The sequence below is a fragment of the Mauremys mutica genome, chromosome 10, assembly GCF_020497125.1.
Source record: "Mauremys mutica isolate MM-2020 ecotype Southern chromosome 10, ASM2049712v1, whole genome shotgun sequence".
Taxonomy (NCBI): domain Eukaryota; kingdom Metazoa; phylum Chordata; order Testudines; family Geoemydidae; genus Mauremys; species Mauremys mutica.
The window spans coordinates 86,751,799-86,766,623 of record NC_059081.1 but is presented as its reverse complement, the minus strand read 5'-3'; the positions used below and the strand labels follow the sequence as shown (position 1 = coordinate 86,766,623).

At 53.9% G+C, this 14,825-nt stretch overlaps 1 protein-coding gene across 2 annotated transcripts in view; it reads left to right on the top strand.

Moving 5' to 3' along the window:
* Positions 1 to 14,515, top strand: part of COL6A1 (collagen type VI alpha 1 chain) — a 69,759-nt gene extending 55,244 nt beyond the window's left edge. For both annotated transcript variants that reach the window (XM_045031810.1, XM_045031809.1), the window contains 9 exons: positions 623 to 658; positions 1,129 to 1,165; positions 3,299 to 3,307; positions 4,257 to 4,390; positions 6,841 to 6,950; positions 7,888 to 8,074; positions 8,490 to 8,664; positions 11,629 to 11,658; positions 12,607 to 14,515. In XM_045031810.1, the coding sequence (XP_044887745.1) occupies positions 623 to 658; positions 1,129 to 1,165; positions 3,299 to 3,307; positions 4,257 to 4,390; positions 6,841 to 6,950; positions 7,888 to 8,074; positions 8,490 to 8,664; positions 11,629 to 11,658; positions 12,607 to 13,220 (1,332 nt within the window). In that variant the 3' untranslated portion in view covers positions 13,221 to 14,515. The remainder of the gene's footprint in view (positions 1 to 622; positions 659 to 1,128; positions 1,166 to 3,298; positions 3,308 to 4,256; positions 4,391 to 6,840; positions 6,951 to 7,887; positions 8,075 to 8,489; positions 8,665 to 11,628; positions 11,659 to 12,606) is intronic.
* The last annotated feature ends 310 nt before the right edge of the window (positions 14,516 to 14,825 follow it).

Sequence of the window (14,825 nt, the reverse complement as noted above, 5' to 3'; positions counted from 1 at the left end):
AGGTCAGCACTTTACCCCCGCATGGGGCTGATCTCTACTGTGTTTGTACAACAGGAGAGCTAATTCCCACTGGTGTTCCCACAGGAGCCCAGCTCTTGGGCAGGGCAGGCTAGCCAGTGACCTGCCCCGGGTTAGCGGGAGGGGCTGCTGCTGCTCAGCGGTCAGGCTCTGGCCACTGGCAGAGTGGTCCCACCAGACTCGGAAGCATGCCCAGCCCTAGCTGGCCCCTGGCTTTGATGTCAGGGGGAGACAGAGGGTGCCATGGCTCTGATAGAGATGGAGGGGACATTCCCTCCTCCGCAGAAACGCCACTATTTTTAGCAGCGCGTTCCTGGCCTTGTCTGGCGAACGTGGATAAGGCTGGTGCATGGAAGCTGCCACATTACGCAGCTGGAGTGGTTTGGGAAAGTGCTTCTGATGATTTACCTTATGGCTTGGCTCCATGGGCCTGCTCAGACAGGCAGATGGACCTGCTCAAAGCTCAGCTCCAGCGGCTGAGTCCTGGAAGCGACGCTACTTTTCCAGACTCTGCTCTGTGTTGCTTAACAGCAGATAGTCTGGAGATAACTGCAGAGAGCTCTGGCTCCTCTCTTACCCGTCTTTTCACTGCTTTGTTTGACAGGGACGTCCCGGACCCCCCGGGCCTCCAGGACCAGATGTGAGTGACACCGATTGTGTGCACCGCTTGCTTTCCCGCCTCTGTCTTTCAGCTGCCCTGTGCTATGGCTTGAGGGGAACCATATTCCTTTAGAAGGTTCTTAGACAGCAGCATGTGCAGGGCAAGTCCCCAGTAGGGCTGTATAAACTCCAGGGCGTAGCCAGAAGGAGGCTGAACCCAGTTGTGTCTTCCTCCCTGCAGGCCCTTCCAGTAATTCCAATCCCTCTTTTCTACCAGTCGGAAGCCCTGTGTTTTGTTGGGACCCAGCAGTTCACGTAGCTGTAAGGGCCTGGGTTTCCTCCCACGGAGGAGGACACAAGCATATACCTCACCCCCTAGTATCACTCTGGGTTCCATGAAATATGCCCATAGTAACAGAACTGGCAGCCTTTGACTGTGATTTCACAGAGATGAATGAATTTTTAGTACACTAATGAGGCCCTTCAGCATTTCTTTTCCTTTCTTTTCAGGAATGTGAAATTTTAGACATCATAATGAAAATGTGCTGTGAGTATCCCCCTCCTGGTCAGTCTGGGAAGGCAGGCAGCCTGCCAAGGCAGCTAGCCACCTGTAAGCCCTTGATCTGGGACTGGCTACTGGGTAGTGACTTGCCAGACAAGCTCACGCGACAGCCGGTGTTGCTGCAGGGAAACCCCTGCGGAAAAAGAGAAACTTTTTAAACAGATTCTTGCCTGAGATTTTTTTCACAGGTGAAAACGTAAGCAAAGCCCAGGGAAGCGTGGCGCACGCCCTGCTCCTGAGGGGCTGTGCTGTACCATGAGGCCATGCTGCCCACCCCAGTGCACTGCAGAGCACAGCTCTGTCCCCCTGGGTTGAAGGGAGCATGGGGCCAGTGTGTCTGTCTCTGGATGGACCCCGCAGTTCAGAAGGCCTCCCCTGAGTAGGGGCAGTGGCTGCGGAAACTCTGACAGCCAGTGGCTGCAACAGTAGAGCTTAAAGCCCATTTACTCCGTGCAGTTCAGCTTGGAACCGCTCCTATGCCCAAAGCAGACTGAGAACGACTCCAGGATGGCAGGTCAGCCATCCTGGTGTGCCAGCCAGTCCCCTGACCGCACTGGGGCGTGAGGGCCCTGCTTTCAGTCTCTCGTTCTCCACTCATTAGGGTGGAGTGAAATGGCATGGGTGGAAAACCTAGGCATCGCTACCTTGTCAAGGGGTCACCCACAGTGATACCAGCTTCTGCCACTTTTCACCCACAATGAACCATGGGACTAGTCACTGCAGAAGGGTCAGAGAGGGGAAGCAGGCACCATTCCTATCCAACGTGCCAACTGACTGAGGGTTTGACAACTCAGTCCTCTGGGGGTCTAACCCTATCTGCGGCTGGGAGAGCATCTGAAAATGCAGGCCCTCCGTAAGGCAAGCCCTGTGCCACCCAGACTGTCAGGGCTTGATTTTTAATGCCTCGTGTGCAAAGGCATGTATAATTTACCACTTTTGCAACTGCATGTGCAAATCAGGTAGTTGGTGGTGGCCAGTGAGACACATGCAAATACCTGAATTGCACATGCAAACACTGAATTTGTGCGTGCTCCTAGTAACTGCACATACAAATTATGTGCACATCTGTGCATGTATTTTTTGAATGCAGTCTTGCATCTGACTTTGAAAATCAAGCCCTTAATATTTTTCATTAAAAAATGGAATTTAACGTCTCTTACTGTGACCACCAGGGAGTATGATGCTGTTTGCCCTGCATGCAATGCTCGGTTACCTGGACAGCAGGGGATTTGCAGTACACCTCTACCTCGATATAACGCTGTCCTCGGGAGCCAAAAAATCTTACCGCATTATAGATGAAATCACGTTATATCCAACTTGCTTTGATCTGCCGGAGTGCGCAGCCCTGCCCCCCTGGAGCACTACTTTACCGCGTTATAGCCGAATCCATGTTATCGGGTCGCGTTATATCAGGGTAGAGGTCGATTTGGGGAGCTGAATTTGCACTCTGCACTCTTAATCTTTCCGGGTTTATCCTTTATTTATGTTTTTTAAAGTAATAAATCACTGTATCTAGGAAAGGAACTTGGCCAAGTAAGTTGTTTCAAACCTTCTAATCCCTAGTGCAGCCAAACCTGCAGAATGTGCTAAGAGATGTTTGGGAAAGTTTTCAGTGCATGGCGACTGCATGGTTTTTTTAAAATTTGAACTAGCATTTCCCAGCCTGTATTTAGCACAGGTAAGCAGGATTCCTTGTACACCGTCTATTCTAAAACCTCCTCTTCTGTTTAGAAAATGATTGGCCAGTCCACTGAATTGCAAACGTGTGTTTGGGTACTCCCTGAAAGATTCTGTTTTGGTATCATCTGGTAGTAATATATTCTCCACACACATTCCCTAAGGCTCGTCAATCTTTTCATTAAAACCCCTCTTGTCTAGCTGGTGCTGAGGCCTGATGCGGAACGTGCATGTTCTGAACCTAGGAGATGTTTTTAAATGTACCAGATGTGAGGGAAGCCTCCTTGAATGGAGACATTGTAATTTTGCTGTGTCCTTGTGTACATCACTCATGCTGTGATATTTCATGGCAGCTCTTGCAGTTGTGCTGCCTGAATTACTGTGTGGAAGAACATTCAGTTCACTCTGCTTTACCACTCTCTCTCTCTCCCTTTCTTCCAGCTTGCTGCGGTGAGTGTCACTTTACAAACTCTTTGGGAATGTTTCCTGGTTCTTTTGCTCATTTCCATCCCACCTCCTTCCTGTTCCAGTACCCGAAGCCACAGTAACTAGCCAAGCAATTCAGTCTGGTTGTGCTGAAAGAGCTCCGAGAACACAGCCTCAGAACCAAGCAGGAATTGTAGCAGGGAAAGCTTGAGGGCCTCCGGCACTCGCAATAAGGAGGCCAGAGTGCATCTGGTTGTATCTCTAGAAGATAACTGTCCAGATGACCCGTGGCCAGCAGTGCTCTGGGAGACCTTTCCCATCATTTCTGTACTGAAAGAGATAGCAGTTCGGCACATGTTGTAAATCCAGATCTGCTGCACCCTCCTCTCCCCTCCCCTCCACTCCCCTCGCAGGGATGAGGGAGTTGCCATTTCCCTTCCCTTTACAATGTCTTGATGGAGTGGTTTAGGAACCCAAAGGCACAGAGGTGTGGGGGGTGGCTGAGGAAAATTGTTTTCCAGTGGTGGAGCTTCCCCATCAAACCCAGATGGCCCAGTCAATCTGTAGCTGAGCCCGGGACCTAGAGGAGAGCTAGCTGAATCAGACACACAGCCTACACCTCTGTCTCGTCTGAGCTGCGTAGCTGGAAGAAATGAGAATTGTAAGGGACCTGGTCAGTGCAGTTTGGGCTCTTTGAAATGTTGCCTATGTGTTTAATGAGCTGGGTGGAGCATTTAAAGGTCAGGAGAGGCTGTGGGGAAATCAAAAGGAATAACTAGCTAACTAAATCTCCAATCCTACGTGTGGTGATTTTTCTGCTTGCTTTTGGGCTACATCTCTGTTGGCAAAGCGAGCGCATCACTATGGACTGACACCAGCTGTCTCTCCACGGGCTGGTACAAGCTGCACTATGCTGTGTCAAAGCAGCCAGGCTGTCTGACACACATCCCTCTGGGTCTGTGCTTTGCTGCAGAGTGTAAATGCGGCCCCGTCGATGTACTTTTCGTGTTGGACAGCTCGGAGAGTATCGGCCTGCAGAACTTCCAGATTGCCAAGGATTTCATCATTAAAGTCATTGACAGGCTGAGCAAAGATGAGCGTGTGAAGGTGAGTTTTCAAGGGGACGTGTACTGTATGCGCAGTGGCAGGTACAAATCTCCCTCCCATGCAGAATGGATGGACTGAGCCACCTCACGCAGTGCAGACACACACACCAGGCAAACACTCCTCACTTGTATGCTGACACCATAAGGCTCAGTTGGTAAATAACATGCAACTATAGGGGGCTCCTTCCCAGCTGAGCAGAGCGGCAGTGGAAGCTCCTAATGCAACCTACCAATCCTGCAATCTCCAGAACCCTTTGCCATGGGCTTGTCTTCTTTGCCTCAGAACAGCCAGTTCTTAGGGGACCTTATAGACTGACAGATGTTTTAGAGCATGAGCTTTCGTGGGTGAATACTTGCATCGTCACTTGCATCCAACGAAGTGGGTATTCACCCACGAAAGCTCATGCTCTAAAACGTCTGTTAGTCTATAAGGTGCCACAGGATTCTTTGCTGCTTTTACAGATCCAGACTAACACAGCTGCCCCTCTGATTCCTAGGGGACGTGTTCTGAGGAACGCTCGCTGGGTGACTGGATTAGATGAACGTGCAAATCCGTTCCAGCTCCCTTTGAGTCTACAAAGCTCCCTAGCTAATACACTTGTGGCTGAGATGCTCAAACATGAGTTCATGCCGTTGAGCTCCTAAGCCTGCATGTGTATGTCCCAGTAAGCGCCAGGGCAGTGCCTGGGAGAGGAGCATGGGAAGAGTGCTGCTGTGCTCAGGCCACTCTCAGCCACCACCGCGGCCTCTAGGAGTGTGTGGCAGCCGAGTGGATGCAAAAACACTGACCGAAGCTGCTCTAAGTTATGCTGGGGCCAGGCTAAGATTAAGGGAAGCACAAAGGTGGTTTAATGCCCTTCCCAGCCACCTCCACCTGTTCCTACACTGAATCCAGCTGGAACTAAACAGAGAAGGATAGGAGGGGAGATCCCATTGCTGAGTATAGACCTGGACTTGTAACGGCGAGCCCTCTCCTCCCCAGAAGCAGGGGATGGGCCTGGAAGTGGGACCCTCCCTCCACTCATTCTGGGTCAGTGATGATGTGTAGGGGCTTTTTTAGCAGGCCAGAGCCACAGCATCTCTGGGCACCACAGGCACAAAATAGGGTCTCTCTGAGCTGCCTGTGGGCCCCGGGATGCATTACCCTCTCGCTAACATGTTGTTGATGATGTTTGTCACAGACCCACAGAGTCTGGTCCATGTCCCAGCCTGTAACCTGTCCCTTGGTAGTGACCTGTTTAGTGTGCCGGGCCCTAAGGACCCTCAGAGTTCCATGGAGCAGGCCCTGGCCTCCACAGCTCTGAAACTGGGCCTTTGGGTGTCACTCTTCGTGGCTCCCTGCAGTGAGTCCGGCCACGCCAGAGTCCTGCCAGAGGCTTGTTTCCCACCTCCTTTGGGCGCAGGGCTCCCAGGGCCTATTTGCAGTGACACCGGGCAGCCCTCTCAAAACCGGGACACCATCTATTGGGCACCTGGCTACAGAACCCTTCGCTTAGCAGAGAGAAGCAAAGGTTAGACAGCATCCGTACTGGCTAACGCCAGCGCTCCCTTGAGCCAGGCAGCGGTTTCCTTTCTCTGTCTCTTTGTCTGTCAGTTCCAGGTGAGGCCGGTGTCTCTTGGACACCCACCGCTGGCTCTGCCCAGCGACTCAGGCTTGCGGGGCTCGGGCTGCGGGGCTGTGTCACTGCTGGGTAGACTTCCGGGCTTGACTGGAGCCCAGGCTCTAGGACCCTGCAAGGTGGGAGGGTCCCAGGGCTCGGTCTCCAGCCCAATCCCGGAAGGCTACACAGCAGTGAAACCCGCAGCCCAAGCCCCACAGGCCCGAATCAGCTGGCACAGGCCAGCCGCGGGTTTTGCTTTGCTGTGCACATGTCCCCTGAGAGCTCAGCTCTACACCTCTTTGGTCTCCAGACTCAGCTGGGCTGTGTTCCCGTGTTCAGCTGCGTCTGCAGCGAGGAGTTAATCATCCGGCCTTGGGGTTCCCATTGTCTCTGTAGGGTTGTTCAGTCACACGTGCTGATTCCAGCCAGCCAGTCCTAGTCCCTAAGCTATGGAGAACACAAATTCTTCCCCCCTAGTGGATGCCAAGGTGGGGGGGGCACTCACACGTCCCTGGAAAACCGGACATTCGGGGCCGTCCGGGAACAGCGTGGGCCTGCCCCTGTCCACCGGTGTGTCAGTGTGTGTACACTCACCCTGCGGGGGAAGGGTTTTTAAGAGCCAGAGAGGATGAAGCTGTGACCCCGTCCAATACCGGCCAAACCATGTCCTGTTTTGTCCCAGTACTGCATGGGGGCCAGACCTCTCGAGAAGAGGACTGTCCAGGTTAATATCAGACGAGCAGCTTCCCTGGGCCCAGGTGATAGGTACAGAGTCATGCAGATGACTCATATGACAGAAAATTCCTACCTTGGTCCCAACTTCCATTCATGTCTCACCTTTGCTCAACAGTTTGAACCTGGGGATTCCCGAGTGGGTGTCGTACAGTACAGCCATGACAACACCCAGGAGCTGGTGGCGATGGGCGATGCCAACATTAACAACATCGGAGCCCTGAAGGAGTAAGTCTCTAGCCCTGGGAGCTGGGCTCCAGTCAGCCGCTCAGAGACCGGCGCCAGGGCCACGAGCCGTTACTGTTCTGCACGTAGCACTGCCGGGCTCCTGCATCACTGAGTCCTGCTGCTGTAACATGCTCATTGCATCTTAACTGTGGGGGTGTGGCAGCCCTCCCAGCCACTGCAGACATACCCAGAGTCAGCAGTGGGGCTTTGGAGGGCCTGTCCCAATGTGCTGAGACGAGTGGGAGGGGGTGATGGTCAGAGGTGGGTAGCGTGCTATTTCCTTCGCTCGTGCACAGTCCCTAGTGACTGTATTTCTCCTTAGCTCAGCCTGACAACACACCCAATCAATCCCATCCTGCAGTGACGGCCTCTCTGAGCTCTGCGCGGTGTCCGTCTCCACAAGTGCTCAGCTCTTTGGCATATCACAAGCCATTTACAAGCGATTATACCCTTGGCTGGCATGGAGGGACTACATAGGTCTATAAAGCCCTCTAAGTGGTGTGGATGCAAAGAGTTGTGCCAGTGGAGGCCAAACCCCCAACTTGCTCTCCCAGATTAAGTGACTGGGTGTCTAAATGCATGCAGTGGTGAGAACAGAGTGTGGGTCCCCTCCCAGGGGATGCAAGTACCTCATGTGTGCAAGTGGATTGCATCTGCCAGGTTGGCTGACTAAGTACACCCCATTTGCAGGGAGACCTGCTCACCAGCACAACAGTCCTTTCCACCTGGGAGCAGAAGTCTTTGCTTTCGCTGGTGATTTAGCCATGAAATGTGAAGCAGCCCAGCGAACCCCACTTGTCCTGTAATACCAGCACATTAGCCACAAAAGCAGCTCATTCCCAGCTGTGAACTCATCTGACTTCTGAAATCCTGGTGGGGAAGATCGTCTAGGACCAGGGCCTGTTAGCTCTGACCTCCCTTTGCCACTTGCTCGCAGGGCCGTGAAGAATCTGAACTGGATAGCAGGTGGCACCTACACAGGGGAGGCCCTTCAGTTCACCAAGGACAGACTGCTGGCGCGGTTTGCCTCCGATAAGAGGGTGGCCATCGTCATCACCGACGGACGGTCTGACACGCTGCGGGACCTCACTCCACTCTCCTCGCTCTGTGAAATCAACACCCAGGTAGGCAAGCCCGGCCCTGAGGCTAGCTGGAGGAAGAGCGCAGCCTTGCTCTGAGCAGTAGTGACTGTCTAGGCAGACGCGGTGCAGCTGACGCCTGCGCTCCTTGTGCCAGTGCACGCTAGCTCGAACCACCAAGACAGGGAGAGTTAGTGTCAGTGCATCTGATGAGCAATTCTCTATTAATCACGTCTATTGGTGTGTATGTGATGTGTGTGTTGGGACCAAACCCCTGTTCCCTGCCTGTCTGCTGGGCATCTTCATTAGAAACCTCTTCATGTTCATACAGTTCATGCCACAGCTGGGCCAGTGGGAGCCGGAGCCTGACTGAAGGCACCTGGGCACCACCACAATACAGAGAGAGGGAGTGACAACCAACCCGTTAAACCCCAGTAACGAATCTGTGCTTGCTCTGTAGGTTGTTTCCCTGGGAATAGGTGACATCTTCCGAGCATCCCCTAACTCGGAGCAGCTCGGCGTCATTGCTTGTGAAGGCACATCCTACAGCCCGGGACTGTCTGTTCAAAGGGACAACTACGCTGAGCTGCTGGATGACACGTTCCTCCAGAACGTGACCTCATATATCTGCCGAGGTTGGTGATCATCCTCCGCTGGCGTTGCTGTGACCCGGCTGAGCCTTGCTGTGGGATGGTGCCCACATGCTGCTTACCCGTTGGAAGTGTTGCTGGAGAGCCAGAAGTGACACTGGGGGCAATACACAATGGGAGCCGGGGGGGCAGTAGCGTAGCTAGCGGGGTGCAGGGGAAGCAGCCGCTTCCCCTCAGCACATTTTCTAAAAGCGATGCCTTAGTTAGGGGTTACCATGGTGCCAGCGGGCGGGGCCCACACTCCACTCTGAAGCTTGGTCTGCCGGGCAGCGCTGGGCTCCTGCAGGCAAGGGAGGGCAGCACGCCCGGAGGAGCCATGGGGAGGGGGCGGCACGGCTGGAGGAGTGAGGGGGGGCGCAGCATGGCAGCCCACAACTTCCGCCCCTACCCCCCCCGCTGCAGACAACTTTGATGCGGACGGTTTGGCAGCGGGCCCCTTGGAGCGCTCCGCGGTGCAGAGGCAGCTGTCGACAATCAGGTCTGGGCAGTTCCTGCTGTCCCAGGAGAGCCCCGCCAGCACAGCCGCAAAGCAGAGGCAGCGGCAGAGCCCGTGCATGGTGGAGGAGCAGACGCCGCGGCTCTGCGCTGCTCATGGCAAGCTCCGCGCACAGCCCGCTTCGAGGGCAGCTCGGTGCCCGCCCCGCCTCCTGCACTGACCGGGTCCCAGGGCAGGGAGGGTCTCCCCCACCTCCTCGCGGCAGCCACACTGGGCGGACCCACAGCCAGTCACTCCCAGCAGGAGCCTCGGCGCTGCCCTCGGCTCACTGGAATAAAACTCCCCCAAGCAGGGGAGAGCGCTTCCTCCCTCCCGCCGCGGCCTGTCAGCACGACCCACCCACAGCCAGGCTCCGCCAGCAGCCCCAGGAAGGGCAGTGCCCCCGGGCTGAGCAGGCGAGCCGGGCTGCAGCTCGCTCGGATCGCGCCTGGTGGGGCTCGCTGCCTTCTGCTCCCACCCCCAAGAGGTAGGGCCAGTGCTGAGCCTGGCTGGTGCTGATGCAGCGAGCCCCTCCGAGGCAATGACAGCGTGAGGGGCACTGTGGGAACCCAATTTGCAGCCAACCTACCCCCCTCCACCCCCCAGATGTGGGTTTGGAGACCGGAACTGAGTGGGGAGATGCCCCGGTGTCCCACTACGCAAGAGCCGCTTGCACAAGCGGGTGGGACGACACAAAAAGCGGCTCCCTCCTCACCCGCACGAACACCATGATGGCTCTGTGCTCCCGGAACAGGGCCCTGAACGGGATCCTCTGCCGTCTCCGTCCACCACCAGGCGCCGGGTGGCGTCTCGCAGCTCCCCCGGCTCCTGGCTGCTGAGCCGCGCGCGATCTCGGCTACTGATTCGCTGTGTGATCGAGGCTGCTGGGAGATTCGCCATGGTGGAGTTTGCTCTCTGCTGCTGGCTGGGCCCTGGAAAGAAGCAGCGGAAGGGCAGGCAGCGGACTCCCAGGCTCTCCCAGTCCCGGGGGCAGCTCCAGCCCCTCTGCACAGAGAGCCCTGGGGACCCCAGCCCACTCCCATCCCCGGTAACCCCTCCCCAAGCTCCATACCCCGTGTACCCCTCCCATGTACCCCGTGCCCCTGCCTTTCCCTCCCCTTCACCTCCCCTTGTACCCCCGTCCTCCGCCACTCTCCCTCCACATCCTCCCCTTCACCTCCCCTCAAACCCCCTGTCCTCTGCCAGCCTCCCTATACAGACATGGGGGGGGCACGGCGTGGCTAGAGGAGCCGGGGTGTGTGGCCGGAGGAGGAGCCAAGGCGGGGCGCTGCAGTTAGACCTTGAGATTCAGAAACACTTTCCAATTAGGTACCTGCCTCTTTGGGCCGTCTGATGACTGTCTCGTACATTCCTGCAGCATCTAGCACAGGGGGGCCTCAAGCTAGTCAAGGCTCTCAGCGCTACCACAGTACACATAAGAAATCGCAGCACTGTGATTTCACCAGTAAATCCGGCAATTACCTGCCCAAGTGCTGTCCAATGTGCCCATAGTTAACTGTAGGTTTAAAAACACAGGCACAAAACTGGAGGCTGTGATAGAGTCCTCCTGGAAATCATGGTTGAAATGCCAGGGCCTTATGGTCCTTCCATGCCCATTTGTTGATGTGGGGTGGGATTGGCCTACTCTAGACATCAGCACTGCAGTCCAGGTACCCTAATGTGGCTGTGGGGTTGGGGTGATCCTGTAATCTCTCTGCCGCCCTGCACACCCACACTGAGCCTTGGGACATCCCAGCCCTTCCTGAGACCCATTTCTAGGTCTAGTGGAGAGCTCCCTTCTCAAGACGAGGCCCTGCCCACCATTCCCCCACCTGCTCTGGCAATGCCCACTCCCTAGTGCTAAGCTCCAGAGGGTTGTTTCATTGGCACTGCCACCTGGTACATACACAGCTAGACACACGCTCTGCTTCCTCTTGGAATAGAGGGAGCCTCACCTCCCAGCGTGGCCCCTCGCTGAGTCATTCCTGGGCACCCAGCCTGTCCCTGAGGATCAGTCACTGCCACCTAGCCACAGGGACAGCCAAGCTGCACCACAGCTATGGTGTTCACTCTCCACCACTCAGACCTCCCAGATTTTACAGGGAGCAGAAGAACTGGAGCATCTAGCAGTGGTGCTGAGAGTCGCTTCCTGCATGCCCGTGAAATCCAGGATGGCACCGTGCAATCAAACATGGGGTAACTGCCCTGGTGACTCCACTACCATCACAGAGAGCCATCCTGTGGCATCTGGCAATAGCACTGTGTTATGACTAATGGGCGTTGTGTGTTGGGAGCCCCGGCCCTCTGCTGCTAAGTACTGTGTTGAGCTCTGAGGGATGGTGCCCTGCATAGACTGAATGTTCTAATCCCAGGGTGCCATGAGGACACCATCGGCCTGGTGTCTAGACAAGAAATACCCTTCCCGAGTGAGGGGAATGATTTAAGGTGGTTTGTTTTGCTTGTTTCTCTTGCAGAGAAGAAATGTCCAGACTACACCTGCGCAAGTGAGTATTTCCGACTCGTGAGAGGCAGCCCAGGGAGGAGGGCAGGTGGGGGCGCGGAGGTGGGGGCGTAGCACTGTGCCGAGGAGGCGCCAGAGAATTTGAGATGCAGTTTCTGAGTGGAGAGGCCCACACGGTAGGATCTGTTTCTGAGTCCAGGAAATGAATATAGGCTTGCCGGGCTGGCCTGCTGGAGAGCACACAGCGGTGAGGAAGAGGCAGCTAAGTCAACGCTAGTAATGGAGCACTGCAACTATCCACAGACGCGCTGGACAAATGACACCGTGGAGTAAGGGCTAGAGAAGACTGACCAGGGGCCCCCAGAACAGCTAGAGCTCTGACGAGAGGGGCCATTCTCGGTTCAGTCCCAAGTGACGCCCGGAAGTTGCTTCACAAGGCAGGCGTAGGTGAACCACGAAGTAACAATGACCAGGGTGGAATTAAGTTTGGAATTCTTGGGGAGGGAAAGGTACAGAAATTAGCAGAGTGACAGTAAACTTTGGAGAAGAGGATTTTTTTTAATGTGGAGTTTAATCCAGAACACCCTAAAGCTAAAGGTAAGGAAAAAAATCCTTAGACTCAGCATGGAGGCTGCTAGGTCAAATAAATCAGAGCCCCAGGAGGCATTCACACTCCTAGACAGAAAAGGAAGCAGGAAGGCAAGGAAAACAGCCTAGTGTGTTTAAATGACAAGGGACTATAGGTTTTTCAAGCAACATACAGACCTGAGAATCCACCCGAGAGAAGCCGATAGAAAAGAGCAAGATAAAGTGTGAGATGAAACTCGGGGAAGCATAGATTGAAGAGCATAGAGGCAAAGACTCAAAATCCATTGAGTCTTCAGTAGCAGAAAGCCAGAGACAACCAATGAGTCCACTGGACTCTGATGAGGAAGGGGAACAATTAAGGCGGATAAGCCATGTAAATAACAAAGAACCTTTCTCTGTGCAGTCACCTTCACAAAGCCAGCTGACATCACTCTCTTGGTGGACAGCTCCACCAGCGTTGGGAGCCAGAACTTTGAGCACACCAAGCAGTTTGTGAAGCGGCAGGCAGAGCGGTTCCTGACAGCGCACATGCCTTCGGACGACTCTGTGCGTGTCTCTGTTGTCCAGTACAGCGGCAAGAACCAGCAGAGACTAGAGGCACAGTTTTTGCAGAACTACACAGTGATCGCCAAAGTGATTGAAGACATGGAGTTCATTAATGATGCCACAGATGTCAGTGCCGCCCTCCAGTACGTCACCAACCTGTACAAACGGTCCTCCCAGACCGGCATCAACAAAAGGGTACTGATCTTCTCAGATGGCAACTCTCAAGGGATCACGAGAAGTGACATAGAGAGGGCAGTGCAGGAGGCTCACCAGGCGGGCATTACAATATACGTGCTGGCGATAGGCAGCCAACCCCACGAGTCCAACCTCCAGGCCCTTGTTACTGGGCAGACCACAGAGCACAAAGTGGCCTATGAGGAGAACCATCTCTTCCGAATGCCTGACTACAAGTCCCTGCTGCAAGGCGTCTTCTACCAAAAAGTCTCCAGGAGGATCGCTGCTGAGAATTGAGCGGCAGGGAGGACCTCCCCCAGCCCAGAGGACAGGCTGTGTATGCTTTGCGTCTCTTAAAAATGAAGAAGTTAGCAATATTCTTGATGAACTTGTGTTTATATATAAAGCCATAGTGCCAGAGTCTGTCTGTGCACAACCCCCTGCCCCTGCTTGGAGCTCCCTTTTCATCTCCTTGGGTCTGAGCTGCCTTCCCCACACTCTGAGTCCCCCCAGCAGACAAGCACAGAGGCAGCCTAGCTACTGGCCTTCAGAACACATACAGATCCCTGGGGCCAATTAGACTGATGAGACGAAGACCACTAAGAACTTGCCCGGTTTTACAAGATTGAGCACACACTTTACATATCGATTTTGGGTTTTCTTTATTCAATTAAAGCTCTTTGCTTGCCCCGTTCTCCAGGGGCCTCACCAATGCCGTGTTTAAGGTTAAACTTTAAAGTGCCAACATCTCTCTGGCCAGTAGAAAGGTAGGATCATGGTCATGGCTGGCAGGTTTGTTTTACATCTCCTGCTCCAGTGGGGGACGAATGGGCTTTAAAACCATCCTCAGCATCTCGGTGTCGGAGATGGGTCCAAAGTGCAAATGACTCTCAGTGCCATGGGGTTAGACTCTGTTCGGCACATCCATATCTCCCAGGGCAGTAGTGGAGGTGATGGAGGACAGCTCAGCACTGGCTGGCCCCCATGCACTCCCATCCATGTCAATGGAATTCAACGGGGCATACATCCAATCACATTGGACCTATTGACTTTAAAATAATTGGAGAATAGCCAGAGAGGGAAACAGTGGAAGAACAAGGTAACAGTGCTCCTGTGCTAGCTAATGTCATTCCCATGTAATCCCACCAGTGATCTTATGATCTGTTATGTTCCAAAGTATCCTTTAGAAAATCTGTCAAGGCACATTGGATTCTGCATCAGTATATACTACAATGATGTCAATGGAAAGATTCCCATTAGCTTCAGTGGGTTTGGGATCAGGCCCTATAAGATATGGTAACAAACAAAGGTGCTACCCCTACCTAGGTGATGTCTGCCCTATATGTTTACACGGTAATTGCCAAGACCACACTAAAGATGTGGATTGGCTTGGAGAAGTTTCATTCAGTGTTCCCAGTGGTGCTCTTCCTATGAAATCATGTGCTTCGAAAAGAAATGCCGTTGATGACGTCAATGTTGCAGTCTATTTTACTCTGTAACCAAGATCCATTTTACCAGTTAGTTTTATTTTATGCCTGTTTTACTGAAATGTCTCCACGTCAAGAGTTTGTCCCAATAAATGGTTTTCCACAGTCCTGTTGGCAGGCTGTCTGTGTGTAAATGTAACCCGGGAGATGGACTAGCTTGGTGATTTCATCATTTGTGGAAGGAGCCACTACACTGAAAGTGTGGCCAACTCTCAGTACATCACACAAGAGCCTGTGGTGTCTCTACAGAGCTGCGTGGGAACTCTGCATAGGAATACAAGGGAAGGGAACCAGTGTTTATAGCTCACAAAAATGGTCTCTTGGATTTCCTGATTTCAGAAATGGGCCCAGTTCCATGTCCCAGGGATCTATTGGTCGATGTATTTCTTGCACACACAAATATTACACTGAAAGA